Raw genomic sequence first — 14,961 nt, forward strand, 5'->3', positions numbered from 1 at the left:
ACATAGAACGCGTTGGCGTGAGCAGACGCATTGACGTCTGTGTGGCTCTATATCGGAAAAGAGAGCATTTTTTGAATTGTTTATATGGTGTTCGTGGCGCATTCCATTTGTTTACGCTAGTCGTTGACCAGCAATGACGACCAACAGATCGTCATACGTTCGACCGGCTTTTTGGAAGGTGCCCAGTTATGCACATGACGTAGTATTATCGTCCCTATCGCCCCCATTGTCAATACCGACTTCTCGACTGACTCAGCGGCGTCGCAGCAGTGGCATCAAGAAGCGTGTTCATTTCGCCGATGAGCTAAATGGTGGGGTAAGTCAAGAGACCATTCATACATGTGGCCTGTCAATCGTCGCTGGTGTGGCCCCAATAATCTTAGAAATCAGTTCAATAACATTCTGCACTTGGCGTCTCGTAAATTTGTCAGCCACAATTTAATTAATTGGCCACTGATGCATTGCATCTTAAGAATAAAAAAAAATTTAATCGGCTTTCAGAATTCTCAAAAAAAACATATTTATTGGTATAGCGTTGAATTGACGCAAGCGTTTTTAGCTGCAGTTGCCAAAATGCAAAATGCCTAAGTGTTGATCCAATATTTTGGAAAGTCTTTTCAGGGTGCTTAATTTCGTGCTATGAAAAATCAATAAGATATGTTAACGATTGATTTAACTAGACACAATTCAGCGTTTTAGAACTTTTGAATCGACATTAAGGTACGACACTGTGATGTACAAAACGTATATTGATCAATCATATTAAATCAACGATATCGCTGTAGAAATCACGGGAAAGCACTTTAATGCACAAATATTAAAAGCATTTCAGAATTGCGACGAAGAAACCATGTCAAATAAATGGGTTGCAAAAATAAATGCCAGTCCATATATTGTGCACATACGTATATTTGTATATCAACGCCTGCAACACGAAAATCGACGGGAAGCGAAACGATTTTTCCGTTGTAAAAAGTAAAAACGCTGCCAAATACAAAAGAAAACAATTTCGTTTCGATTTCTCTTGACGTTCTAGCGCATTATGTACATTTCATATCATTTCGACTTGCAGGCTAAGCAAACATTTAGAAAATTTTATTAAGTTTGTGTTATTTTTCTAATTTTTTATTTTGGAAAGGGAAATTGTCCCAGGCAAGACCTTCAGCCGACAGTCTTTGAAGATTGCGTATACGACGCGTTGAACGCGCATTGACTAATGCCACAAACATTTGATTTGTTTATATAAAATGAGGGACCGTTATTGTTTCTATTTGTTAAGCTATTTGAAGCGTGCCAGTAAATAAATTTAATTACAGCCTCTTATTCGGTAGGCTACATAAAAACGTCTGAAAACAAATAATAAAAATTGTTGAACATTTTTGAACAACAGATGCCCAACGTTCGTCTTCATCATTTTCATTGTGGCCCAAGACGATGACATGTGGCGCTCACTTTCAGGGTCATTTGCTCTATGCAACTGGATCGAGAGCTGCTACAAAATGTTGCAAAGAAATAATTTTGTACTCTAGCGTGAACTTATATTTTATTTAAATTATCTTAAAGGCAAGACAAGCAATATTTTGCACACGATTTAATTTGTTTGCCACAGCATGTTTCATTAGCAACTCGTTATTTTTTTTCGTAAACGGGATGTCGAACAATTGATACGAATTTCACAAGAAAAATTAAAAGTTCATATATATATATATATATGCTAACCAGCGGTTACTAACACCACAGCGAAACAGAAATGCTCTTGACGGAGCGCATAATGAAAATTATTGGCATTTGGGATTGAGTTCATGTTTCTCAGCCGCTGACTACATGATTGTAGCGCAGTGTATTCGTAGTATACCACGATACGTAGCCGATGCTGCAAAAAGGAATACAAATTGTATTTTAAAATTAGTACTTGAGCAGCACTGCGATCGAATAAAACGCGAAAATTGTGTTGCACGCGCTACCTCTGCCTCGGGCTGAGAACTTGGCCGATAAACAATAAAAAATTCGATCAGTGAGGAAGCAGAAACTATATCTGCTTATTAAAAACTTGTCTACTACTATGTTCAATTGAGCTGCAGTTGCATCCCAGTCATTTAACTCTAAATATCGGATCAACATGAGCCCAAAGCTGCACGAGTTCGCTGTGCTGCTCCAGCGTGATGGTCAGGGTACACCCTGGGGCATCCGTTTGGTTGGTGGTAACGATTTGGATACGCCGTTAATCATCACTAGGGTAAAGTTGTGACTGATTATGTAACTAGATCAAAAACAGCCGCAGAAGAATCAACAGCAGCAACAGCAGCAGCAGCAAAGAGCTGGCAATGGTTTCCTTCCTCTCGCCTGTCGCTTTGTCTTTGTGGCTAATGTCGCCTCATCCCCAGGCCCATTCATCACAATTGTTGCACAGAAGCGACAGAGAACTGTCCATTATTTGCTAGCCGTTTGCCAAACCGCTTTGGCCTTTGCGTTCTGCACTACTTAACCACAAAACAAACAACAACAAATCAAAACAGTAAGACTGCAAACAGTCGAACAGGCGCGACTACAAAAATCCCTCTCAAAACCAAAATCAGTTAACAACGTTTGAAAGCGGAAAGAAGGCGGAAGAATAAATTTAGGACAATGTATTTAGCTGAACTTATTTCAAAAACTGCTGAAAACAGTCAATTTCGTGAATGAGAAGAAACATGTGTCGGATGTGACTGTAATGGTTACGTTTCGAATACTTTCAGCTAGATTCAGTGCGATTTCCGTTTGTCTAATTATTCGGTATGCCACTTCGACAGATTAATAAACAAACACAAAAAACCAATAGTGAACCTGTCTCTCTATCTGGCACACCCTTCCATTTTTTCGGCATAGGGTATAAATAGCGAAACTGGCACACGCACACACACAAGCACACACGCACTAAATATCGAATACTAGGAACAGTTGCAATGGCAACGTTGCCAAAGAATTGCAATTTGTAAGACGCTAGTAAAACTAATTGAGGCACAACAAACTGGCAGCCGACGCATGTAAACAATGGGATTGCGAATGGGATTGAGGGAATGGGATTGGGGGAATGGGGCCCTCATAATAGCGATGTTTATGCATCGGTGTCAAGGTCGTCAGCGGTCCTAGACTTGTCTAATGCATTTAACAAGCGACTCTCACATGTTTAACCTTCGTTCGAACAGGTGCAAGTTGGCAGCCCATCATATGGAGAGCTGCTGCGTGGCGACATTATAGCCAAGATCGGTGAGTACGATGCACGGGACTTGAGTCACGCTGATGCCCAGCAGCTGTTTCGCGGAGCTGGCAACGAAATTCGATTGGTTGTGCACAGGTAAGCGACAGCAGCAGAAAAGTTTTAATTAGAGGAGCAGCCCAATACAAGTTTCAATCAAAATTTTAGGGACAACACAATCGCCTATACTCAGGGTGTCAATCAGGAGAGCGGTTCGGGCAGCAATCCAAAGGTGTCTGCCGCTAGTCCGCAGTTGTCGCAGCATCCGCATCGTGGACCATCACCCTTTCTACCCGGTCCCAGTCATTTTGAGCGTGCGCTGCAGCTACCTGTGGATACCTTGCCGCAAACGGTATTTCCACAGCTGAATGCCTCGGGTGGCTATGTGGCGCCCTCGGATATGTTTTCGCCCAAGCCGACACGTGATTATCAACAGGATGTGGCCGAGGAGCAAGCAGCCATAATTAATCAGGTGAGTAAAAAAACAATCAGCTTCTTTTTCGATATTTCAAACAGCTAACTTAATATAATCTACTATTGCCCGTTGATTACTTTTTTATATATCCACAAAGCTGTTCAGAATAGCACAATACTGTTGTTCTCCTCTAAATTGTGTACATATTATTATTAAAAACGCTTCCTTTTAGGCAATTGGCTAAATTATTTAAATATTATTGCGCACAAAAGTATGCAGGCAAGTCATTTGTTATATGGAATTGGACGCCTTGAAGTAGGCTGAAGATTGTTCTCTGAAATAGATATGGATTTTGTAAAAATCGTATGCCATCTGCTGACATCAGAGGATAGACATTTTGTGGTCAAGGTTCTGCTGTTTACACAATCTAAATTTAAATCCAATAATATATACATAAATACGCCCAAGAATTAGCTGCGATTCGTAAACGCTAAACAGGAAAATCTTGTGACGCAGTGTGTGCAGGTGGAAAGCTGACTAGTAAATTAAAAAAACAAAATCACTTAACAACTTTGCTCACGCCCTTTTCCCCAAGTATAACGGCGCAAATATACGAAAGCTATTTTAATTTTCTCGGCCAATTTGGCTGCCTGCAGGCAGGTGAGCAGATCGTACTTATGCATATAGTGTATATAAATCTAAATATACATATGAATATATCTGTATTTGCCCGAGTGTGCATTGCCTGCTACAGGGCATCATCAGAGGCTGCCTTGTGATCTTGAGGCAATGCCGATGAAAGTGTTTTGACTAGCTCCCCTCACCTGATGACGATGTTGATTTAAATTGCTACTCATCAAGGTTACCATTTTATTTGCCAATGCGGCATAAAAATATAAATCAAGGTGATTGTTACTTTGTATCTTTTATTGCATATTTTGATTTATCATCAAATTTTTACTTTTCCTATGTTTTACCTGGTTTTGGGTTTACTTTAAAGTACTGACAATATAAGACACCAAAATATCGAGAAAATCATTTGAAAATGTTGTATTTTTAAATACAAAAATATCATTTCTATTTTTGAATTGTGAAAATTTTTAGTGATCGAAAAACTTGTCGATCAACCCACTCAAAGAATTTGTTTTTTTTTTGTTGGAAATATACCTTTGGAAAAATACCAAAATACAAAAAAAACAACCTTCACATTTAAAATAACAAACATATTCAAATGTAAATTATGAGTTCCTTGGATTTCTACGTCGAACTTGAAAGTTCTTTGACACCTTGTCTGATTTATTGATGAGTTCATGTGTGTCTGAAGATTGAAGGTTAATTACACCTGTCCTATCTCCAATTCCAGTGTCATTTGATTTTGACATCAATTAGGTGCAGCCATAATGTCAATTTTGGATCTACAAAAATATAGAAACAGAACTGTCTGAAGTGTTTGACACATTAGTCGTCAATTTTCATAGCTCAAAGCAAAATGGAACACATCAATGATGTTCTACTGAGCAACATTTTTGTGTGCAATAATTCGAATGTATGTTTCTGCATTCGAGCAATACAATATAACCTCGTTCCTGTTCAGCTTGTGCCTAATTTACGAAAGAATAATGCAAATGGCGAGAGAAATTGAAATTGCTCCAAAAAAAAAAAAACGCAATTAAAATATATCTACCAGATAAATGTCTGTACCAGATACTGTATTGTGAATATTAAAGGCAGGACAAACAAAGTGACAGCACATATATAACAATACTTATACATATATGTCGTTATAAGGAGGGTCTGGGGTGGGGTTTCTCTTCTTTTATTTATTTTTTTTTTTTTAAGGCGCGTGGGCGCAAATGAATAACGCTCACGGCAGCATCCAAGTCCAAGTTTATATGTAAGTATTTGTTGTATTTTTGCCTTTACGCTCGGTGAATAATCTATTTGCACAAAACATTTAGTGTGTATTTGTGTATATGTATCATTAACAAATTGAGAGAGTAGGCAAAGAGAGTGCCTTGCTGTGCTGGTGTGCGTGGGTTTGGACGGCCTCTGACCGTCAGTGTTGCTGTTCTATATGACCATACTAACACACACACGCACACACACACACACATACATTGACAGCAACAAGTCATATATGTGGGGGGATCTATATAGATGGATTGGAATTCCGCGCAGTCGAAATAGCAATAATTCGCCAGCATTTGAAAATTTTCAAATCAGTTGCGTTCGGAATATTGAAAAATAAACAAGTCAAGACAAAACACATCCCTCCTAACAGTCCTAGTGAAGCGATCTCCGCAAGTGGTTAAGAAGAAGAAGAAGAGTTAGCAGAGCAGCGTTGATTTAAACGTGCCCCAAAAGCAAGTTGCCCAATTCACAAATAGTCTCTAAATCATTTAAAGTCAAAGCAAAAAAAAAGGAGAAAAAAAGAAAAGAAAATAATAATCATAAAATTATTGATTGTGATATTTGAAATTGCTTTTTGACACTACGCTGTTACGTAAGAGTTTTCTGTAATTTTTTCGTTTCTATTCTATTCAAATTTTCAACATAAAGGAGTTTAAGTTCAAAAACCACACACATAAATAAAACACAAATCAAAATGGAGTACGTTCAGTTCAAAAACGGATCACCTGTGTACTACAAGGAGCAGCCAGACCTTAATGAATGCATTCAATATCAAGTAAGCAATATAGAGGCTATAAGCAAGACAATAGTGATGATATAAGTGATAATTACAAGGTGAATATTTACTGAAATTTATTCAGAGTAAAGCGAAGGACGTTTTTTTTTTAATACCAATTATAAATATTCTTTATTGTAAGGAAAAGTGAGAATATATTCGGAATATTTATAGTGTACCCATTTGAAAGACGTCACCTTTACCTATACGTCAAAAATGCCTCTTGGAATTCAAGTTCAAACACAAATGTCAGCCGAAGCGACTGTCGAAATTTTTAAAATTATATTTTACTTTTTCGGAAAAATTATTCTTGAATTTTTTTTAGACAATATAATGAACAAGAACTATATGTTCTCATTGCTCTTTTCCTATCTCTCTCTCTCTATACCTCTCTCTCTCTCTCTCTCTCCACCCTCGGTGTCTGCTTCTTATATGTATACACCCACCATTTAGCTTATTATTTAAACATATTTGTTCGCCTTTCGTCAATATGCGTCGAAAGCAAAAACATTTTTGAATACATTTTGCTGAAACATATTTTTCATAGCTCTTTCTGTTTGTGCTCAATGTAATTCATACCTCGTTAGATATTTTTAGAAAAATAAAGCTGAGCGCATAACGAAAGCAACAGCAAGCAGCCAAAGACAACAAAAACAAATAAACAAAATTATTCGAAATGGAATTAATCTCGAAAATAGGTATAGAAACCAACATTGGTGATAATTAGTTTAATGGGAAATAAACCCAAAAACAATTGCAAAATTCCCTAATGCTTTAAGCAATAGGAAGCATTTTGGCATCGTATCAAATAATGTGGTGCAGCGAAAGTGAACAATTGTCACATTTTGAAATAAACACTTTGTTTATATATATTGTGAAACCAACTTATTTATTACATTTACGTTATTTTCTTATGATCTACATGAGGTTTATTGGTGTGTTTTATATTTTTTTGTCAGCATTTTGGATAAAAATATGTAGATGATTTTCGTCTTGGTAAATTTACTTAAATTTATGATAGGACAATTAAATTATACGAGATTAGTTTCGATTAGAAATTTCGAAAGTGACCCTCAAATAAAATTTCAACATATTTTTGTGCTTGCGCCAGCAACGAATTTTAAATTTAGCATCAAAAAATGAACGCTTTCAATTTATTTTCGTATATCTTAATATTGTACGTCCGTCGTTGGATTCGTTCTATGGCCAAGGTGAATGTGAAAATTATGAGAAATGCGCAATTAGCCACAAAAAAAAAAATAAATAAATAAATCAATCAAAAAAATGCCTTATTTTATAAAGGTAATCATCATCATAAAATTTATTTGTGTTTGTCGTCCATCACTTGGCCAGGCAGGCAGTGTCGCTCAAGATCGATGCAATTAACTGCTTGTCGCTGAGTGCTGCATGCACCTCCTCCTCGTCCCACTGCAGCACCACTTTGCTGAGACGCGGCTCCTTCTTGCGCACAATTCGCAGAATGCCCCGCGTCTCTACGAGATCAACAGTGCCCGCAAACTCCGCTTGATCGAGGGCTAAAATGTTGCGCTTGGCGCAAACGCGTCGGTATACCTCATGCAGGCGTCCCATACTAATGTCCTTGTTGCGCTCGTTGCGCAGCATTAGCACCAGCGAGCACAGCATCAGTTTTTGTTGCAGCGGAAAGGCGGCCTCAATGTCTTCCTCTAGATTCTGTGATGCACCATAAACTTTGTTTAGCACCGCAGCCACTTGGCTAACCTGAACAGGCTTCACTGTTTCTATAAATAACGATTATTTGTTATAAATGTGAAACTTCATTTGAGCAGCAGTTAATTTACCGTCAGCCTCTGTTGTTGGACCCTCTAATTCGAGAGCCTTCATGTTAAACTCCTTTTCGCCCGCACGTTTCTGCTGCTCTGCAATCTCGACGACACGCCGACCAATGTCCAAGGCGCGTCGAACATCGCCACTTACTGCGCTCACCTTCGCGGCCAGCAGCTGGAGCGTGACTGGCAGAAATACATCCAAAACCTGTGCTTCTGCGAGTCGTGATTTGAATATCTCAACAATTTGTGGCTTGGTGTAGGGTGGAAAGTGCATCAGTTTTGGTTTCAGTTCACATCTCGCATTCAGTCGCATAAGTGCACGATCCGTGAGATCCAAACTATTGGCAATGCCAACTAGCAAGATGCGGCCACCTGGCAGCGCGGGCCACTCAAAGATCGTATAGAGTACCTCCTGTCTTGAGGTGCACAACTGATCGATCTCGTCCAGCACCAGCAGCAACATGCGCTTCGATGTGCGCAGATGACGTTGTATTGCTGCCAAATGATCACGTTCGGTACGTCCAGTCGGTTTCAGTTGCAACTCAGCGCACAGCTTCTTGTAGACAGCGCCCACGCTGGCAATGCTAGTGCAGTTGATGTAGACACGTTGCAAGCGCTGAGCAAACTCTGGAGAGCGAAGCAGCAACGACAGACAGGCTGTCTTGCCGGTGCCCGGCTGGCCGGATACATAGAGACTGCCAGAGGTTTGACTGTCCAAATGTTGGGTAAAAAAGTCGCGCAGTTCTTGTAGCTGCTCCTCGCGACCAGGCAGATGCTGCGTTTCTGCGCTGTTTAGCACACGTCGTGCATTTTGATATTTGTTGCGTGGCGGCGAAGGCTTTGGTGGCTCGTCCAGCTGCTCCTCTTTTTTGGTCTGCGTTTCAGTCTTGTTTGTGGGTGTTTCCTCCTGCTGCTCGCGTTCATCTATGCTCAGTCTGTCCAGGAGTCGTGAGGGGCTGATCAAATGCTCTGGCAGTGGCTGCATTCTGCGCTGCTTGGGTGGGGACACATGTGTAGCATCGTCCAGCCCCGACTCCCCCTCGCTGCTGCTACTGCTATTGCTGCTATAAGCCTTTGCTCTACGTATATTAGCCTGTTTGGACCTGTTGCTTAAAGTTGTTGTCGTTATTTTCTTGCTGCTGCGTGGCGTCTTTGGATGATCGTTTGTGGTTTTTGTAGCCGCAGCTGATTTCCTTCTGCCCGCTTTGTCCATTTTGTTCAACAGGTTGCTGTTCTCGTTATTCTCTGAAATTACACTAACGATATCATCCTGATCTTCGTCGTCACTTTCCACCAGCTGCTTGGTTTGTCTTCTGCGCCAAACTTCTGAGCGTCGTGGCGTTGTGGACAGCAGCGACGGAGGCAGCGCTGCGATCGTTGCTGATGTCGATTTGCTTACGCTGCTCAGACGCGTGGAGCGACGTACAGCAGCCATATTGTTAAGCTGTTTGAGTTAGTCGCACTATATTTTAGTTTATTAGGCAGTTAATTAATAAAATTTTAGCTTATGAAAAAAGCGTGATTGTTTTTGTAGTGGCAAAGGCGAAAAGTAATCAAAAGGCGCCAAACGCGCCTCAGCTGCACACCTGCATCAGCTGAATTTGACATGCAGTCTGGCAACGCTGCACAGTGTTGCATTCGATAGCGTTATGGGCGCACAATTTCGAATTGTCGCCGCGAATATTAAATTACTTACGCGCTTGTGCGGCTGCGTGTGACCAGACAGCCAACGTTTGTTGGCAAAAATAAAACAGCGAGCGGAAAATGAAAAAATTGCTGGACGCAGGCAAAAAGCGCTTACGTAAGCGCCTATAAATATTTATCTTGCCTTGCTACGCTGAGATATTTTTAAAATATATGTATAGACAGACGCGTTCACTCTCATACATGAAATGGAATTTTGGTAAATAAAGTTTATACAAAATTCAAAATATACCTAAACACATAAGCAGACTACACAGAATACACTCAAATGTTTTTCTGTGTGTTAGCTAAGGCATAGCGAAAATGTTTGGAAACTGTGGTTGTTCTAACGATCGCATAATTTTATTGCCCCGTCAGACTTTGTACATAATTTGTATGTATTTAGATTGTACTAGTTTGTAAGCGAGCCAAATGTGCAAACACTGTATTATTATTATGCTAGACAATAAATTAACCAGAATTCACAATTTGTGATTTTATTAGCCATACCGAACAACTCCACTGGTTCTGCCAGGTGCCAAAGTGAAAAAGGATGCGCCCTCAACAGACTCATACTTGAGACACTACCCAAATCCAGCTGTGCGCGCCCATCCCGGACACGACTACCATGACAGTATCATGAAGCAACGCGTTGCCGATACCATGTTGCACAAGGTTGTTGGCCAGGATGCCGATACTGGCAGAGTGAGTGCTACAAGCAGCAACTGTTTTTCATATTTCCTATAAGTACAAATCTGTCTCTTAGGTTTTCCACAAGCAATTCAACTCGCCGATTGGTCTGTACTCAAACCACAACATTGAGGACACCATCAGAACAACAGTTCCGTAAGTTTACCACTCACTTGGAATTCCTTATGCTACTCAACTGACAATATCAAAAGCTTAGTTACAAAACAGTACACTAACAAATTTGAATTTTTGAATTTTTCGGATTACGCTGTTAACAAACAAATTGAGATATTATTTAAAAATTGAATAAAATATTTGAAATCTCGTAGTTTTTGTCAAATTTTGTATGTAGCTCAAAAATGCGCCCAGTAAGCTTTGAACTAACATTATTTTGATTAGTCGTAACTCTATGCGGATTAATTCTTAGTTAAGTTGGCGGTCTTAATCCATTAATCCTCAAGGACAAAAATTTAAAATCAAATTTACTAAACCAAAGACACCAATGACACCCAATAAGACAAAGGAGTTCATAGATGTTGTACCAGCTCTATGTCAAAATATAAACACATACATGCGCTCTAAATACACATATACACCACATACATACATATATCTTTATATACTATATTCTATGTATATTGTTGTAGCTTTGCCACAAGCGATAGTTATCGCTTGAAGGAAAGTCCTTTGCATCGTCCTTTGCCAACAAAACTTGACGGGTAAAAGTAATCATATTTTGAGCATAGCCTGATATATAAATATACATATATTATTTTAATGGATTGAATGATTTTTGCATCATATGGAAACCACAAAAAAAGAAGCCAAGCATTCGGTCTTCTCAGAAACTATTAGGCTTATTTGGATTCTTGAATGTTTGCCATACACATATGTATTTCCATATTTCCATGTGTACAATGTACATATACACTCACAACTATTGATGTACTACTGTATATTATCCTGCCTGCCAAATGAAAAAAATAACCGAATTGTTGTACACCCTTCCACAACAAGCGTAACCTGTGTAAAGTCTAAAACCCTATATATCAAATCCTATCCAATAAATATTCTTGTTCTACCCAAAGACACAATATACAGTACACTGCATGTGCTCTGCCGTCTATATGTAACTCTACTCTATATACATACGTTCCAAAATCGTTTCAATAAAAGTCGCAATTCAAAACTTCGATGATCTAGCTTGCGATATGAAGAGACAGTAAATTCTCTGTACCCCTGAAGCTCTAGATACCAGAGTGTGTAGCTTATAAGGCTTTCGTTGTTGCCAGCGTTGTGTGCTCCTAGATCCATTTACTGAATTAATTATGGTGTAATTGTGAAAGGTAATGAACAATGTAGGACAGACGCTGTATGTTTCACAGAATTCGGAATACCATATACTATTTTAATTTGTAAGCAGCAAACTTATAATTTGGATAAGATACCTAACAATCAATATACAACACAATACTCTCTAGCCAATATATACAATTTTAGACATAATGTTTAGAACTTAGCTGCACGATTAATGTTAGAATTTTCATCGATCTATCTTTCCTGGAACAAAAACGTAAAATACTGGAGCAACAAAAGCAAAAAGATCAACTTGCAGAGCAGCAACGTCAACAGCGCCAACAGCAACTGCAGCAACTCTATCAACAAAAATAAAATGATCACAATGCAATATTAGCCACAAATATTACTAGCAAATTGAAAAACCCACCCAGCCATTGATAAGCTACCCTTAGTCCTTAAACAATCAAAAACAAAAAAGTTCCTATTGATTTAACAAAGACTTACAAAAAAGTTTACTGAATTCTTCCAACTAAACGTGTCCAAAGACAACACACATAAAGTTCCTATTCCTCTGCAACTATCCAAGTATTAACGCTAACACATCAAGACAAAACTAAACTAAGCCCTGAGAACTCACCCCAATTTAATAATTATAATAATATTTTGATTAATTTTTAAATTTTGTTATGTTGTTCTGTTAAAAATTACTTTAATAATTAGTTGTAAGGAATTTTGTTGAATTATTGATTAATTAAATTAAAAGTTGTTTGAGAAAGTGTCAAGTTTAAGACAAGCAGAAGACACTATGCCTACTTGATTAGAACATAACTACAACAAGAATCAAAATAATTCTAACGTATTTTGTGCACATCCTGTTTTTTCTTTCTATTCTCTCACTACTCTGTCTCACGCTACTCAACCGATGTACAAAAACCTCTAAATACTCATATACGTATATTTACATATATGTATGAACTTAACCACAAAAAAAAAAAAACGAAACAAAAAATTAAACTGAAATAACGTTAAAATATTCTAAAATTGCATAACATTCAAAATATTTTGACAAATAATTAAAAAAAAATATACAAAATGGCGCTTTCAACGATCTCAATAAAATCAAAAATTACGAAAAATCTACACGCGCGGAAAACACAGCTATAAGAAAACTCTTGTTTACGATCCAAGGAATAGCGAGACCTACAGAGCCATTCAAGAAGACGGCGGTTACAGCAGCTATGGCCACTCCTCACCGCAGGAAGTAACCATACCTGTGCAGACTAAGGTCTATCAGCCAAATAGATTGGTTCCAGGAAAGGTAAGATCGCGCCAACTGCCCAATCGTCAACTCAAAACGTTTTCGAAAAAAAAACACACCAATAAAATAAAAAACCTCGTTCAAAACTTTATGTGAGATTTATAATATCAGACAAGTTCGCTCGATTGTCAAGTTCATTGCGCTCTATAAATACTCTATCTCTTTCTCGCTCTGTCTCTCTCTATATCTCTCTATGTCTATATGTATCGTCGTCTCACGTTCAGTCGAACCAAAATCAAAATATATATTATTATTTTAGTAGTCACAGCATTTTTGTGTCCTTGTCCAATCAGAATGTTAAGCGCCGCTTTTAATGTTCTGTTAGTCAGTGTAATTATTACTAATTGGCCGAGGCAACTACTAACTTGGTTTTTTGATAACGTGTCATGGAAACTGCAAGTCGTACAGCATCATTAATCACATTTCTGTGTATATTTCCAAATCACAATCAGCTATCTATTTTTTAGCATTATAACATAATGGGTTACTAACCGAAAGCACGCTCATAACGTTAAATTATTGCGGTGAGAAATAACAAAAATATTCTAAATAATAGAATTGAGAAAAGAGTATAATAATTAAGCAAGTATTTTTTTTTTTCCATCATTTAAATGTACTTTTACAGAAACCATTTTCAGCGCCAGTATCCCGGCCGCCGTACAATGTAAGTAACAGAGCCAATTAACAGAACAGAATAATGTTAATTGATTTCTGTTTGTTCGACAGGTGGTAAACACCCACGATGAGAATATTCGCCAGAGCGGCTCTTTCAATCGTTTGATGTACAGCGTGATTGGTGCAACCGACTACTAAAACAACAACAAAATTAGCAGCAACAAGAACAACAAGAGCAACAGCAACATCAATAATAAGAGCAGGAAGAACGCAGGCGACAACAAGAATAACAACAACAGTTGCTAGTTAAGAGTTACTTAACCAATTTAGCGGATTTTTAATGAAATTCTGTTTAATTTATTGAATACTTAATTTATATAAAGAACGACAAAAACATGCAACTAACAAAAAACCCCTTAAAATATTACGAATCGGAAACAGATATTGATCGGAGATGAACTAAATTATTATACATACTATATAAAATAAAATTGCTCATAGATGAGTTAATTGTTCTCAACCTTTTTGTCAGTCTCCTCCATATGCAATAGTCAATAAAAACAAAAAAAGAAGAATTTTTTAGTTGAAGATTTTTAACTCATATTTTATGTTCATTTTTAAGTTCACTTTCAAATATGGAAGTCAACAGCGAGTGGTTCTAGTCATTAAAATGTATAAAAGAAATCAACACAATTTTAATCCAATAAAAATAAATACATAATTTATGCATATTAAAAATGGAAAAACCCATTTATAACTAATTTCAATTAGAGCCTAATGACTGTCAAGTTAGCAGTCGGTTACATTGTGTCTCTCTCCCCTTGCCCAATCCGACAAAAAGTGGCCCGAAAAACTTTGCATAACATTACTCTGCAAATATAATCATTTCAAAACCATCAATCACGTCGACAATTAAACACATTTTTATTGTAATTATGTGTATGCAAACTTGAGCACATGAATAGATAGATAGAAATAAGATACTTGTGTGTTTGCCGTATGCGTACAGCATGTAATTTTTAATCTGCAGAGCAGCCATATAACGATTGTTTGTAACACATTATGAGGTACTTTCACTTCACGGCTAAGTAAACCCGTGATCAGCTGACCGGGTACACACACGCACACACGCACACACACACTTAATGCTCCCATTAAACGGCCAACGGCGGTTAACGATAAATCGCAGAGTCAGTGTCTCGATGAAGACCT

At 38.0% G+C, this 14,961-nt stretch overlaps 2 protein-coding genes across 17 annotated transcripts; one reads left to right on the forward strand and one right to left on the reverse strand.

Moving 5' to 3' along the window:
* The first annotated feature begins 118 nt into the window (after positions 1 to 118).
* Positions 119 to 14,269, forward strand: LOC6570418 (PDZ and LIM domain protein 1). Of its 16 annotated transcripts, none has more exons than XM_043215624.1 (9): positions 119 to 316; positions 3,186 to 3,334; positions 3,404 to 3,707; positions 10,332 to 10,532; positions 10,594 to 10,673; positions 11,165 to 11,236; positions 12,975 to 13,134; positions 13,760 to 13,798; positions 13,861 to 14,269. In XM_043215624.1, the coding sequence occupies exons 1-9, from the start codon at positions 134 to 136 to the stop codon at positions 13,945 to 13,947; spliced, it is 1,275 nt and encodes a 424-aa protein (XP_043071559.1). In that variant the 5' UTR covers positions 119 to 133; the 3' UTR covers positions 13,948 to 14,269. The 16 variants fall into 16 exon arrangements, with proteins under 16 accessions (XP_043071559.1, XP_043071561.1, XP_043071564.1 ...); XM_043215625.1 differs by lacking the exon at positions 119 to 316 and adding an exon at positions 1,913 to 2,236; XM_043215626.1 differs by lacking the exon at positions 11,165 to 11,236.
* LOC6570420 (cell division control protein 6 homolog) lies at positions 7,626 to 9,844 on the reverse strand. The gene is made up of 3 exons (XM_001996618.3): positions 9,841 to 9,844; positions 8,157 to 9,588; positions 7,626 to 8,096 (listed from the first exon to the last, which is right to left on the reverse strand). Exons 2-3 carry the CDS (start codon positions 9,577 to 9,579, stop codon positions 7,678 to 7,680), a joined length of 1,842 nt encoding a protein of 613 aa, XP_001996654.1. The 5' UTR covers positions 9,580 to 9,588; positions 9,841 to 9,844; the 3' UTR covers positions 7,626 to 7,677.
* Positions 14,270 to 14,961: the final 692 nt, after the last annotated feature.

This window comes from Drosophila grimshawi, unplaced genomic scaffold (genome assembly GCF_018153295.1).
Source record: "Drosophila grimshawi isolate 15287-2541.00 unplaced genomic scaffold, ASM1815329v1 contig_44, whole genome shotgun sequence".
In the NCBI taxonomy this organism is placed as follows: domain Eukaryota; kingdom Metazoa; phylum Arthropoda; class Insecta; order Diptera; family Drosophilidae; genus Drosophila; species Drosophila grimshawi.

Coding starts and splice junctions, on each gene's coding strand:
- LOC6570418 (XM_043215624.1), top strand. CDS start 134: ATGACGACCAACAGATCGTCATACGTTCGACCGGCTTTTTGGAAGGTG. Junction 10,674..11,164: donor ACCATCAGAACAACAGTTCC/GTAAGTTTACCA, acceptor ATATTGTTGTAG/CTTTGCCACAAGCGATAGTT. Junction 11,237..12,974: donor TTGCCAACAAAACTTGACGG/GTAAAAGTAATC, acceptor CGGAAAACACAG/CTATAAGAAAACTCTTGTTT.
- LOC6570420 (XM_001996618.3), bottom strand. CDS start 9,579: ATGGCTGCTGTACGTCGCTCCACGCGTCTGAGCAGCGTAAGCAAATCG. Junction 8,097..8,156: donor TCCAACAACAGAGGCTGACG/GTAAATTAACTG, acceptor CGTTATTTATAG/AAACAGTGAAGCCTGTTCAG.